This window comes from Antrostomus carolinensis, unplaced genomic scaffold (assembly GCF_000700745.2).
Source record: "Antrostomus carolinensis isolate BGI_N321 unplaced genomic scaffold, ASM70074v2 scaffold41027, whole genome shotgun sequence".
Taxonomy (NCBI): domain Eukaryota; kingdom Metazoa; phylum Chordata; class Aves; order Caprimulgiformes; family Caprimulgidae; genus Antrostomus; species Antrostomus carolinensis.
The window spans coordinates 1-12,083 of NW_010327380.1; the positions used below are offsets into that span (position 1 = coordinate 1).

At 38.9% G+C, this 12,083-nt stretch overlaps 1 protein-coding gene across 1 annotated transcript in view; it reads left to right on the plus strand.

The window, feature by feature from the left end:
• Positions 1-1,580: 1,580 nt before the first annotated feature.
• Positions 1,581-12,083, plus strand: part of LOC104528012 (slit homolog 3 protein-like) — a gene marked incomplete at both ends in the record, with an annotated part of 35,260 nt that continues 24,757 nt past the window's right edge. Inside the window, 2 exons of the mRNA XM_010171888.1 lie at positions 1,581-1,678; positions 8,756-8,895. Of these exons, the coding sequence (XP_010170190.1) occupies positions 1,581-1,678; positions 8,756-8,895 (238 nt within the window). The remainder of the gene's footprint in view (positions 1,679-8,755; positions 8,896-12,083) is intronic.

Below are 12,083 nucleotides of genomic sequence, written 5' to 3' on the forward strand. Positions count from 1 at the left end.
TTCCAATCCAAACCATTCTTTGCTTCTATGATTCTATGATTCTGTCTGTCATGGGGGCAGCAGCAAATCTTTACTATTTGAGGAGAATACACAAGCCTGGCCACCACTCCTCTCCAGTTCTCCCAGCACCCACCATCATCCAACTAGGGATGTTGATGACTGCCTATGGCTTTCATACCTGGTTTGGGTCATTGTACGTGAATTTGTCTAATGGCTTTTATACTATCTTACTTCACAATCTCCTGTGGCAAAAACATCCCAGAAGCTCATACTTTGGAAGAAGTATCTTCTTTCATCTCTATTAAGCTCATCTTCTAACATAAGTAAGTGTCTCTGTACTGCTGTGGGATTTAGTGTGTGACAAATTCTGAATTCACCACCTCCATGAATTTGTAAACCTGAAGATGCTTCATTTTGACAACACAGCCATCATAAAAAATTGAGACTGTAGAAACTATCTGAATGTCCCCTGCTTGGGTACATCACACAAGGTACATAAAGTCTGATAAGGGTTGGAAGCTGTTGCAAATTTGGTGGAAAAAGGAATGACTTCTGATTAACGTTGTCAGCAAAGAAAGTTGGCAGCAGCGGGGTAGTGTTCAATACTAATACACAAAACTTAAACTGTAATGAATTGATGTCATGGGCTGGCATCTGCCCTCTTTGTTTAGGTATACCATTGTTGTTCCTCTAAAGTACAATGTAAAAAATGGGGTTTAAACCAAGGCAAAAAAACCCAGCAACACTGACTGAATTAATATATCTCCTGAGATAATTTTCTCACCTTGACTGCAGTCATGTATCAACTTTCCAGTAGTTGAGCTGGCACTGCTACAGGATCTGCAGGAGGAAGAGTAGAGAGATCTCTTGAACTTCCTGTGACTGCACAGATGCCTTGAGTATTGAGGCTTTCAGGTGTCTTTATGCCATCCTACTGTGTAACTGAAAAGCAGTTCAGTTGGATCTGATGTATATTTTAGGACAATATTTAAGAAGGAAACTGATTCAATGATGATATCTTAAACAGGATCCAGTGTGTTCTGTACAGAAATTGAAACTCAGCTGCCATGATAAAAATGAATTTTCCCCTTTAGGTTTTGACAGTGTGCAGTAATGAGTATGGTGCCCTGTTGCAGTGTTTAACTGAGCACTTGGTAAATGCGGTTGAATGAGTGCTGACGCTATGTGGTCTTGTGCTGACTGTGTGTGGCCTTCTGCTTACCTTTGGTAGTGATTAATTCTTTTCATTGTAACCAACATTAGAGATTAAAGCACGTGAGAGTAAAGGTAAAACCAGCTGTTTCCTTAAAACAGTTAAATGAAAGAGTTAACTGGAATCTTGGAACTGAAACAATACCAAGGTACCCACCAGTCCCATTGGTCAGAACAGTTGCCCTGCCCAAATTCTCACTTAAGTGATTAATATATCTGACCATCAATAAAGGACATGAGGTGATGTGATGGGTCTGAAGACCACAGACCTCCTGTAAATGGGGCTATGCATAGGGTGAGGGAGCAAGAGACTGATTCAGATTACATGAGTTTTACTAACCTTGTTTATTTTGAATTTTCCCAAATAGGGTCGAGACTGCAGTGTGCCCATTAATTCTTGCATTCAAAATCCGTGTCAGAATGGAGGGACCTGCCACCTCGCCGAGGCAAATAAAGATGGATTCAGGTAGTAACACAAAGTTCATTTAAAAAGAGGTGATACAATTGAATGTGTTTCTTCTTTGTATTAATGAACTATAATGGCTACTTTATAAAAGCTGCTGCATGTGGCACATCTATTTGCTATACAAAATAATGAATTGGTTTTCATTGGTGCAACATATTGTTTCCTCTGAAACAGGCCTCCTTATTTTCTCATAATGGAATATACTCTTAAGAGCTATTTTGAGCAGTCTCCCTGATCTGCATTGTGTTATCTGTACGCTAATTTTCCTCAGGGCATTTCAAACTCACATATACCCTTCTTTGTGTTTGTAAACTAAACTTCTGTTTCTTGACAACCAGATGCAAAATGTTTTCATACTGAAAAATCTTGTAGACAAACAGGCTTTAAAGAAACAATTGAAAAACATGATGAGGTTGACACATCTTGAACATTGTGCCTGCAAGAGAATAACCTTTACAGGTGGACATAATGGATTTCAGTTTTCCCATAAAAGAAAGATGTAGCATAGGTGGGGATACTCCAAGAGAAGTCCAGAAATTTTCATGAGATAACTGGGAGATTTGTGCTGCTACAGGCACTATTTTACAGCTAGGAAAATACAGGTTTGAGGCTTTGGGGACTTGTCATTAAAGTTGATAGAATTTTATTTTATTTTATTTTATTTTATTTTATTTTATTTTATTTTATTTTTTAGAAAAGAGTTGCTGAAATTTTCATAGATTTGGTCCTTAGTATTTATGCTATTTCTTGCACAAAATACATACAAAAGTACACCATGCTGTTGTTTCAATTGCATATATGAAGTCTCACTTCTAAAAGCTTTTATACATTACTGATGCCACTGCTTTGTCTTCTCCTATATATAGCTTCCTATCAGTGACAGCTGGAGGGAGACACAGAATTACAAGGTTTATAAATAGTGTAAGCACGGAGTCAAACCTGTACATTTTTTCAGTTTGATTCTAGTTTGGCTTCAACTGTGATTAGGACTGTTCCAACAGAATCACAGAATGTTAGGGATTGGAAGGGACCTCGAAAGATCATCTAGTCCAATCCCCCTGCCAGAGCAGGAACCTAAATGAGATTACACAGGAAAGTGTCCAGGCGGGTCTTGAATGTCTCCAGAGAAGGAGACTCCACAACCTCCCTGGGCAGCCTGTTCCAGTGCTCTGTCACCCTTACAGTAAAGAAGTTTCTTCTCAAGTTTAAGTGGAACCTCCTGTGTTCCAGCTCACACCCATTGCTCCTTGTCCTACTATTGGACATCACTGAGAAGAGCCTGGCTCCATCCTCCTGACATTTGCCCTTTACATATTTATAAACATTAAGGTCACCCCCTCAGTCTGTAACTGAGGTTAACTGTTTGTTAACCAAGTCAGCAAACCCATATCATCTTATGTCAGAAAATAGGATTTTTCAAAACAGAAAGGGCCAGATGAAAGTTTGGGTGACTGACAGGACTCTAGGTGCAGTGAGAGGTTTGCACCCCCCTCTTGTTCCCCCCTACCCATGGTAGAATGCCTTTTATACTTCCAGAAAAGCACTGTGGGTTCTTTTTGACTCGCCAAATCCCTCATGCGAAAATAAGGCAGAGAAGAGCTTCCATTTTTTGGATGGGATGAATAGGGAAACAGAAAACAGAAGAAATGCCTCAAAGCTTCTCTCTGTCTCTGTGCCTGCCCACCCTCAAGAATTGCCCCCTTACAGAAACAGATCCAGGACACAGAGGACACTGATGATAGTACAGTGGAAAAGTGCAGGTTGATGGGGACGAAGGGACACTGTCAGGCTCTGTTACGAATAACAACCTGAGGCTTTCAAATGTGGGAGATCAGGAGTAAAACACATGGTCATGTCTCTGTGAGGGGCAGTTGAGAGCTCAGCTTCAGCACCTGTGACAGGGTCCTGAGCAGAGCAGAGAGTCTCTCTGCCTGAGTAGAGATGCATCTGTAAGGTCATACTGGTGCATGGTGGTGGGAGAGGGTGAGGAGACTCTGCAGATCATAGCACATGCAAAGAGTCATGCTACTTGACAGACCCCCCCGAGATTTTAGTGAAATACTTCTTCATTGAGATTTTAGCAGTTCAGGAAAAGTTCAGGATCAGTTCCTGCTTGAGAGAAATAGTCTGGTGGCCTTTGATTTGTCTTCCTTTCTGGTCACTCTTGTGTAATACTGTTTAAATAGCTTTTTCAAGTTTGTGCCAAGGCAGAATTGTACCATATTAGAATATCTGTTTTCTGTCACTCATTACTCATTTTTCAAAAATCTAGCTGATATTAAAAATGTGCTAGTAAAACATTTTATAATATCCATAATAGTAGAATGAAAGGCTTCAACTTATATTTTGGATCAAGTTTTTCTTTAGCATTTTTGTTTTGTTCTATGGTAGAAAGTAAAAAGTTTTGAATGACCTGAAATGAAAACTACTTCTGAATTTTTCTCATGAAGAATTTTACAATTTCAGAGGCTTTGCTTCAATTCCAAATGAACGTCATTTTTGAGATCCTTTATAAAACTGCAGGGGTGGTTTTGTTGCTTAACAGCATCTGAGGCTTTTTAGGGAAGGTTTCTGCTTTTATAGTTATTTATATAGTTTCAGTTGGTCTAATAAAAGACACATAAAACCATATCTCGTCAAAATCTTGCTTCATAAAATTGAATGTTCAGCTTATGCATTGCTCTATTTTTCCTCCATGTTTTTAATTCAGTGAGTCCATAGCCCCAGCTGCTCTGGAGAAGAGAAGTGTGGAGTTTTAGCATATCATAGAGAAATATGGTGTGAGAATGGAACAGTCAGTGACAGGGAAGATAAAGAAACATTTTGAGATTGAATTTGTTTGGTTGGCTGGTTTGGGTTTTTGTGGTGGGAAATCTCTTCTCCAGTGGATGGCAGCAGTTGGCGTTACATGCATATAAATTGTGTTCATCAGGACGGGAAAACGTTGCCGTAGATTATATGCTGTGAGGAAGTGGATGTCAAAAACATTTTCATGAGAGGCCTCCTTGGATTTTTGTGTTGTGTGGCCTGTAAAAGAAATTATATCTTCTGTATATTCTCTTCCCTAGGGAAATATATTCATACACAAGCTCTGCTGCCAAACTTGTCAAATCTTTACTCTTGTAAAAAGGAAACTTAAGCCAAAGCTCTCTCCCTATGAAATGCCAAGCAGTTTAACTCTCAAGTTTCTGTAGCCTTAGACAAGAAAATTACCTTTTAAATAATGCTAAGGTGGTGATGTTCCGCAGGCAAAGACAGGAAATTCACAGTTATGACTGAGATTCCAGCCTGACCTGCCTGCTGTGCCTGGTACCCACAAGGGCTCACAGCAGCAGGGGATCGAGACACTCAGGTTTGTTGTAATAGTAGGTCCTGGTGGGGCAGCTGAAGGGCAAAGGTTCAGCTGGAGTTCTTCAATCCTTCCTGGCATCTTTTATTCTTGCATCTTTTAAATTCTGAGTAATTTTCACATTCTCTTTTTTCAGGTAGGTATGACTTCTTTATTGAAGAACAGTTAAGTGACATCATGTGGCTCTGGGGAATAGAAACATGATGTTGTTCCTCCTTTTGAGTTGCTCATTCTAATCTAATCTAATCTAATCTGTGTCTTCTTTGACAAAAGGTTTCCAAAAGAGGTACTTATTGAGACTGGTGAAAAAAGATGGTCAATCAGACATGTCCTTCTCATTTAGCATGACTGTGAGTGAGACTCTGAGAAAGGAGGCAGAGCTGTCAGCTCTGCTTCAGTTAGCCACAGGCAACCAGCTGATCCTTGATAACCTACACTGCTGGGAAGCAGAGTCTGGATTATTTTACCTTTTCTCTATATAAAACCCACTCCATTTTCCAGAGCATTTTCTTTAGCATTTTCCACAAACTTTAAGTTTCCGTATCGTTGTAAAATCCTGGAACTGATTAACTCCCTGGTATTAATTCTGGAAATTCAAGGAAAAATGTTGCACTTACAGGCTATTCCATTGGAATGTAGATGCAAAAAGCTCCTTTACCATGAAACTGTAATATTGCTGAAAGAATTCACTATCTCTATTTAAAAGTTTGTGGGGTTTTTTGAAATGTGATACACTGTATGTATGCCTGTTTTAATAATCAGATGGTAAACTGTTCATTAGAGTTTATTAAAAAAAAAGATTGAATATAGTAAGCTTTTAAAATTGTCACTATACTTCAACTCCAAAAGTTTATCCCCAAAATGTTGTTATAAAGTTCTGTGTTCTCTTGCGTGTTCATGAGGATAATGGGGTTTTATTTAGTTCTTTATTTTTAGGAAAACACAACACTAACAGAAAATCCCTGAACTGGAGGAAAGGGGAATTTTGACCTTTATGTGATCAGAGCATCTTAGAAAATAGTTCTTTACTGTGTGGCTCCATTGTTTCTGAGGTCCACATGAAATGCTGTCTCACACTGCTTCACTATTTAGTCAGTACAAAGTTTTCATCGTTGTCTCTGGAATTAATTTTCTCTCTCGGTCAGCTGGAACCCCAGTTTGATGACCTTCCAGTCACTCTGCAAACTTCGTTTTTCTTCTAAGCTTTTTCTGGGAAAATACATACAAACAGTCCCAAACTGCAACTCTTTCAACATATGGTTCAATCTGGGTCCCAAATTGTATGTTTTATCTTTTAATTTCAGTCCTCATATCTGGCACATTTGAATGCAAATCAAAATAAAGAATCATACATAAGCAATAATGTAAAGACTCCCTATAATACATAGGGACCAATAGCCAAAAGTCATAAATTATGCTGACATTTCCTTCAGTATGGAATGTGTCCTAATACTGAGCAATTGTATGTTAACAATCCCATATGTATTGTTACTAATGGTAACTCTACTGAGTTGAACCATTACTGTGATAGTATTTAATAATGTCATTTTTAATTGCATACATCCAAGCTGTCCCAATCCTTTTGTGGAAGGAAAATGGTGTTATATTCACATAAAAATAACCAGCACAAAGCCACTCTTGTTGCTTTTCTTTAAATGGAGAGAAAAATTTGTGCTCCCAAACTGAGACCTTGGATGCCAAGTTGCAGCCTGGAGCATATTTTTATGACTGAGTTATAAACCCCTGAAAATGGGGTTTTGTGATTGAAAAGGGAGACATGATGAATGTGCCACTGTATTTAATTAGATGTCTTTAACCCCCTCCCCAACACTTGCATTGCCACAAAAGATGGTGTGCCAGCTCTTCTTTCTTATCTCCCTTCTGTGATACTCCGGACCATTGCAGGGTCAGCAAGAGGACATTCTTTATTAGCAATAATGAGCTTGAGACAGGAAAAGAAAATATTTCTTATTGATTTATTGTGTCCTAAATTGGATTCATTTGAGCAGTTTGGTTTTGGTTATTCATGGTGAAGGTTTTCTAACTCTCATGACCTGTGAATGGTCCCTGCAGAACTGAATGAAGATGACTGTTAGCATGTGACCTATATGCCTGTTCAGTACCTATCTAAAAGATCTTACAGTTGTGGTAGCTTAAGACACATTCCCTACTTTTTTTTTTTTTTTCCCTTTTTATTATTCCCTTAGTTTCTAAGGTTGCCTCTATAATGAAGAATCTAACCTTATCCTTAGGGTCCAACCTAAGGATAGGACCTGCTGAAGGTGGATGCAGAGCCCTGTGCCATCCCTGCCTTGAAAGTCCCTGTGCTGTGCTCAGTCTGTGGCACACAGGAGGAAGAGAAACAAGTGTCATACTGAGAGCAACCAGCCTGAGAGTGCTGCAGTTTTCTTCATAGATTCTGAAGTTTCTCCAGGGTATCCCCCACCTCAACCCCATGACACCTCTAGGAAGCAGGATAACTGCCCCATATCCACTTTGTCCATCTGAGCTGAAAAAAAGTACCCCGCAGCTCTCTCTGCAGTGGAAATTCTCCTGGTTTCAGAAAGCAATGGATGGCTATTAGTGTGACTGCTCTGGTGCTTTTTGGTTTTCATCCTCATCAATCAGTACTGCTTTACATTTGTTCAGTTCCTTTTCTGCCACCAGAATTTGCATGGGAAAGGAAATGAACAGCTGAGTGAATGTGTAGTTTGGACTGAGACTTGAAACAAACCTTCCCTTCCACACACATGCTTTCTGTGACTAGTGAACAGCGCTGGCTTCTTAGAAGCCACTGAAATGTCTGGAGCACTTAACACATGTTTTTAGACTCTCTTTTAGGAAACTGTGGCCTCCACCTCTTCATCACTTACAGCTAGTTTAAAATACAAAGGTTCTCTTAGCAACCGTAACTTCTAGATCTAGAGAGGAAATGGAGACTGAAAAAAAATTAAAGTCATTTCATAACCACTTAGTTCCTTACACTCCCTGAAGGGACCATACATCATGGTCTTGTGAGATAAAATATTTAGTGCAATTTTTCTTCAGTAGTGTCCACATCCTCACAGACCCATTCCTAGCTCTACCATTGTTTGTGTGTTTTTTAACTGGATTACCTAAACTTCATCAGCTCTTCTACAAATAGATGCTGGAGGAGCTGTAGAAGTACTGAAACCTTACTGCGCTTGTAAAAGCAATCACTCCCAAACATTTATTGTTTGGACAAGTGACAAAGTGGTAATGAGAAGAAAATGTTCATGTCTGTAAACTCAATTCAAGCCGTTGTTCTTTAAAGACAGCAAGCTGTCTAAAAGCTGCCAAGTTGCCCTATGATTGTGCCATTCTCAGAAGGCAAGTATCCACATGCTCACAAAATCACTAACAGAGAAGCCGAGGATTTGAATATTGTGATGAGTGTTTACTCTCCTGCCCTGGAGTTGCTAACTTCAGTTCAGGGGTAGGCTTATCAACAAAGCAAGCAGGGGGAAGCATGACAGAGGCTGTCTCCTGCTGATGCTTTTATGTCTTTTGTAAATAATTACATGACCTCATGAACCATCAGACTGCATCCTTCATGAAACACATAGTGTTAAAGTGCTCTGTACTTCACAGCAGCAGTGAATTTGGCTCCAGCAACTCAATTTTGTATGTTTTAATTTTCGTTTTATACCTTAAACCTACTGCCCCTTCAGATTCTTGCTAACCTTTATTTTTTTCTTTCTCCAAAGCTGTGCTTGTGTCCTTGGGTATGAGGGGGAGAGGTGTGAAATAAACCCAGATGACTGTGAAGATAATGACTGCGAGAATAACTCTACATGTGTGGATGGGATCAACAACTATGTCTGTCTCTGCCCTCCTAATTACACAGGTAAGAAGGGGCCACAACCAAAGATGAACAAGGATCCATGAGGAGTGCCTGAAGAGAGGGGTCCAAATGGACATTTAATTTGTCCATGAGTATATAATTATCAAGAATCTAGTCCCATTTTAAAGCAACCTGGATGTCTTACTAGACGGATGTTCATTCTACTAATATTGCAGTACATGTGCTCACAAACATGGCCACTTTTATGAATCAAAATACTGATGCTTCATTGTAAAAAACATTTTAAAATACTGAATTTTAAGATGTCAGAGAAATTTGTACTTCTGCATGCACATTCTCTAAATATATTTCAGAAATATTCCCAGTATTTAGCTGAGTCTGATATACATCTGTTCTGACTCTTGGAAAATGAAAATAGTTCCTGTTTAAATTATGGTAGGAAAATAGCTTTTGGGGCATGGCTTTCACCTGACATCCCAGAAGTCCACATTTATTAAATAAAATAAGTGTGACAATGTTCTGTTTCTCCATTTCACAAGTTGAGAAGCAAAGGCTGTGTAAGAAACTGTAGGCTTAGTTTTATTTTTCAGAGTGTACCCATGGCAGTTAGCCCAGCTCAGCAGATGTGCAGTCACCTGCTAAATCCATAGTGACAGAATTTGGTAACTGAGTTAGAAACTAAATTAGTATCTCCAGAGCCCATCCTGCATTTCAAATAAATTCCTTCCTAAACCTTCTGCAAGAGCAGAAACCCTCCTAACTGGAATCTAAAAATGCTTTTTCTCAAGTCATTACTGTACCGTTGACTCATTCAAACTGCATTAGCACGACCTTCCTGGCTCAGCACGGAGTGGTAAGGAAACACCTGCAATAGTTCCTACTTCCATCCTTTGAAATGGTTTTATTACCTTCTAAGCATGGAGAAGTAATGAAGGGCTTCTTGTACACTGCAGTATATTACATGTCAGGGGATTTAATGAGGATCAATCTTGAGTGGCTGACTAAGGCAGGAGTAAAGCTTCTAGAATTTCTAAACTCTTAAAATACTTTTGTGGCTGATACAAAGGAGGCCCATGTAAATCTTTAGCTGAGAAAAGCCCTTTGGCTTGAATGTACATTTATTGGCATTCTAATATGATCTTTCTGCCAAAAACTGAAAAAATTCAGCTTAGCAGAGTAAAGAGTTTTGCTTATAGGATGCTGAGCCTGTTGTGCTTACTTGTGCACTATTTATGTGAGCTGTTCTTGGGTGGTTTCAAACAAAACTCTACACAAGGAGGCCGAGTCTTTACAAGAGGAAATACATTTTCCAGGCAAAGAAAGACATCTAGTAAGGAACTGAATCCAGTGTATATGCAAATGCACTTTCCTTTTCACAGACATTGCAAATTATTTTTGTTTTTGCAGACAAAAAAGGTAGAAAAGAACTAGATCGGGATTTCTTCTCAAATGGCATTCTGAATAAGAGCCAGAGAACTCATTTGAATTTCAGAATCAATTTTGAAATATTTTTAATTAACTTCCAGATCTTTTTTTTTAACCTGAATATTGTCTGTGCTATGCTTATGTCTATTAGCAGAAGTTTGTCAAAAATTAGACCCCAGTCTTTTAATGTATACACACCATTGTATATACTACACAATAAGCATTTGCTATCACAGTGCATGCAGTAGCTTTGACTACAGTCAAAACAAGCTGAATTTTTGAAGAAGAGCAGGAAATACTTCTGGAAAATATAGTATGAATCATAAGTGAAAAAGATTGAATAAATGAAGGTGGGGCTTAAAATAGAAATCTGAAGGGTTATGATAGATCATGTTGCTTAACAGGAAGAGTTTAGTGAAATGTGATAAAAGAATTGCTTTAACCTGCTTTACCTCCATTTTGGGGGGGGATATTTCATCCAACCTGATCAGTCATCTAGAAGGACTCACTGCAGTGCAGCTGGCTGGGCTGAAATACTCCTCAGAGGTACACCTGGCCCTCTCAGAACAGAAAGGCAGAGAACAGCATAAAATGACTGGAAAAATGGAAGCCATCAGCCAAACAAAAGTTACATACAAGCCAGGCAAATCTGAGCCATGGTTTTGAAGGTCCTCTAGAAGCTGAATCCAAACACAAGAAATTGGACATCATCTGAAGTTGCTTGATTGAATGAACAGCAGCTCAGGAAAAACCATAGAAGCACATAGACAAGTCATTAAGAAGCACTTTAAAAGGATGTGTGTGCCTGACCTGAAAAGAGAAGGATCTATTGACCAAAGAGTCGGACTGGTCTCCTGTGACATCCAGGGCATCTCTGTGTATATTTTATTTAAATAAACCTTTTTATACTGAAGCAATACGTGAAGCTACTGTGGCAAAAACATAGGTGCAGATGACTCTAATATTGTGCTGAATATGCCAAGGATATTGAATGCTAACATGTCAGACAGAAAGTAGATCACTGGAGGAGTCAGGAATACTTATTCTTGTGCTCAGAATTGTTCTTTGAGCTACCTGCCTCCCTCTTGGATGCTGACTGCGCTGAACAGTGTTAGCAAACTGCGTGTGCTTCAGAGTTGCCAAGTGTATGGATTTTATCTATATTTATATGAACAAAGAATGGATAATGGGGAGAGTACTTTCCTGGGAAGTAGTTTTTCTGTGAAGTATTCTCAGGGACAATGAGCTCTCAGTGTGATACTTTGCCTAAAAGGGCAGTGATATCCATAGGCAGGGTGTATCTATTAGGACAGAAAATGTAAGTAATAACTCTTTGTGTTGTGCACAAATAGTATATTTAGTTCTGTTCAGAATTCAAGGAGCAAGCTGAGAGATGAGAAAGATTAGAGGTGAAACATAAAAAAACATTGGAGGATTGAGAGATCTTCTCTTGAAGATCTCAAGAGAAATCTTATTTGGCTTAACAAAGAGTAGACAGACAGAGCAAGCTTTCTTTTTAAAAAGAACGTGCAAGGAGAATAGAAATTTCTTTGAAAGGTTCATTGGCTGGCCTTTGTGGATAAACAAATCCAGACCATACATTTTTATCAGTGTAATTGTACAAGAGCTGTTGGTTCTAGATACAAACTGGACTTCTCAGCAGATGCTGTAGTTAAAACACAAGTTAATTCAAAAGTGATCTGTGTTACACTGGACATCAGACCAGATGTTTCTGAAATGATAATCTGTGTTTTGAGTAACATTTGGACTGTTGGTTATAGATGTCCAGCTCAGCTATTGCACAT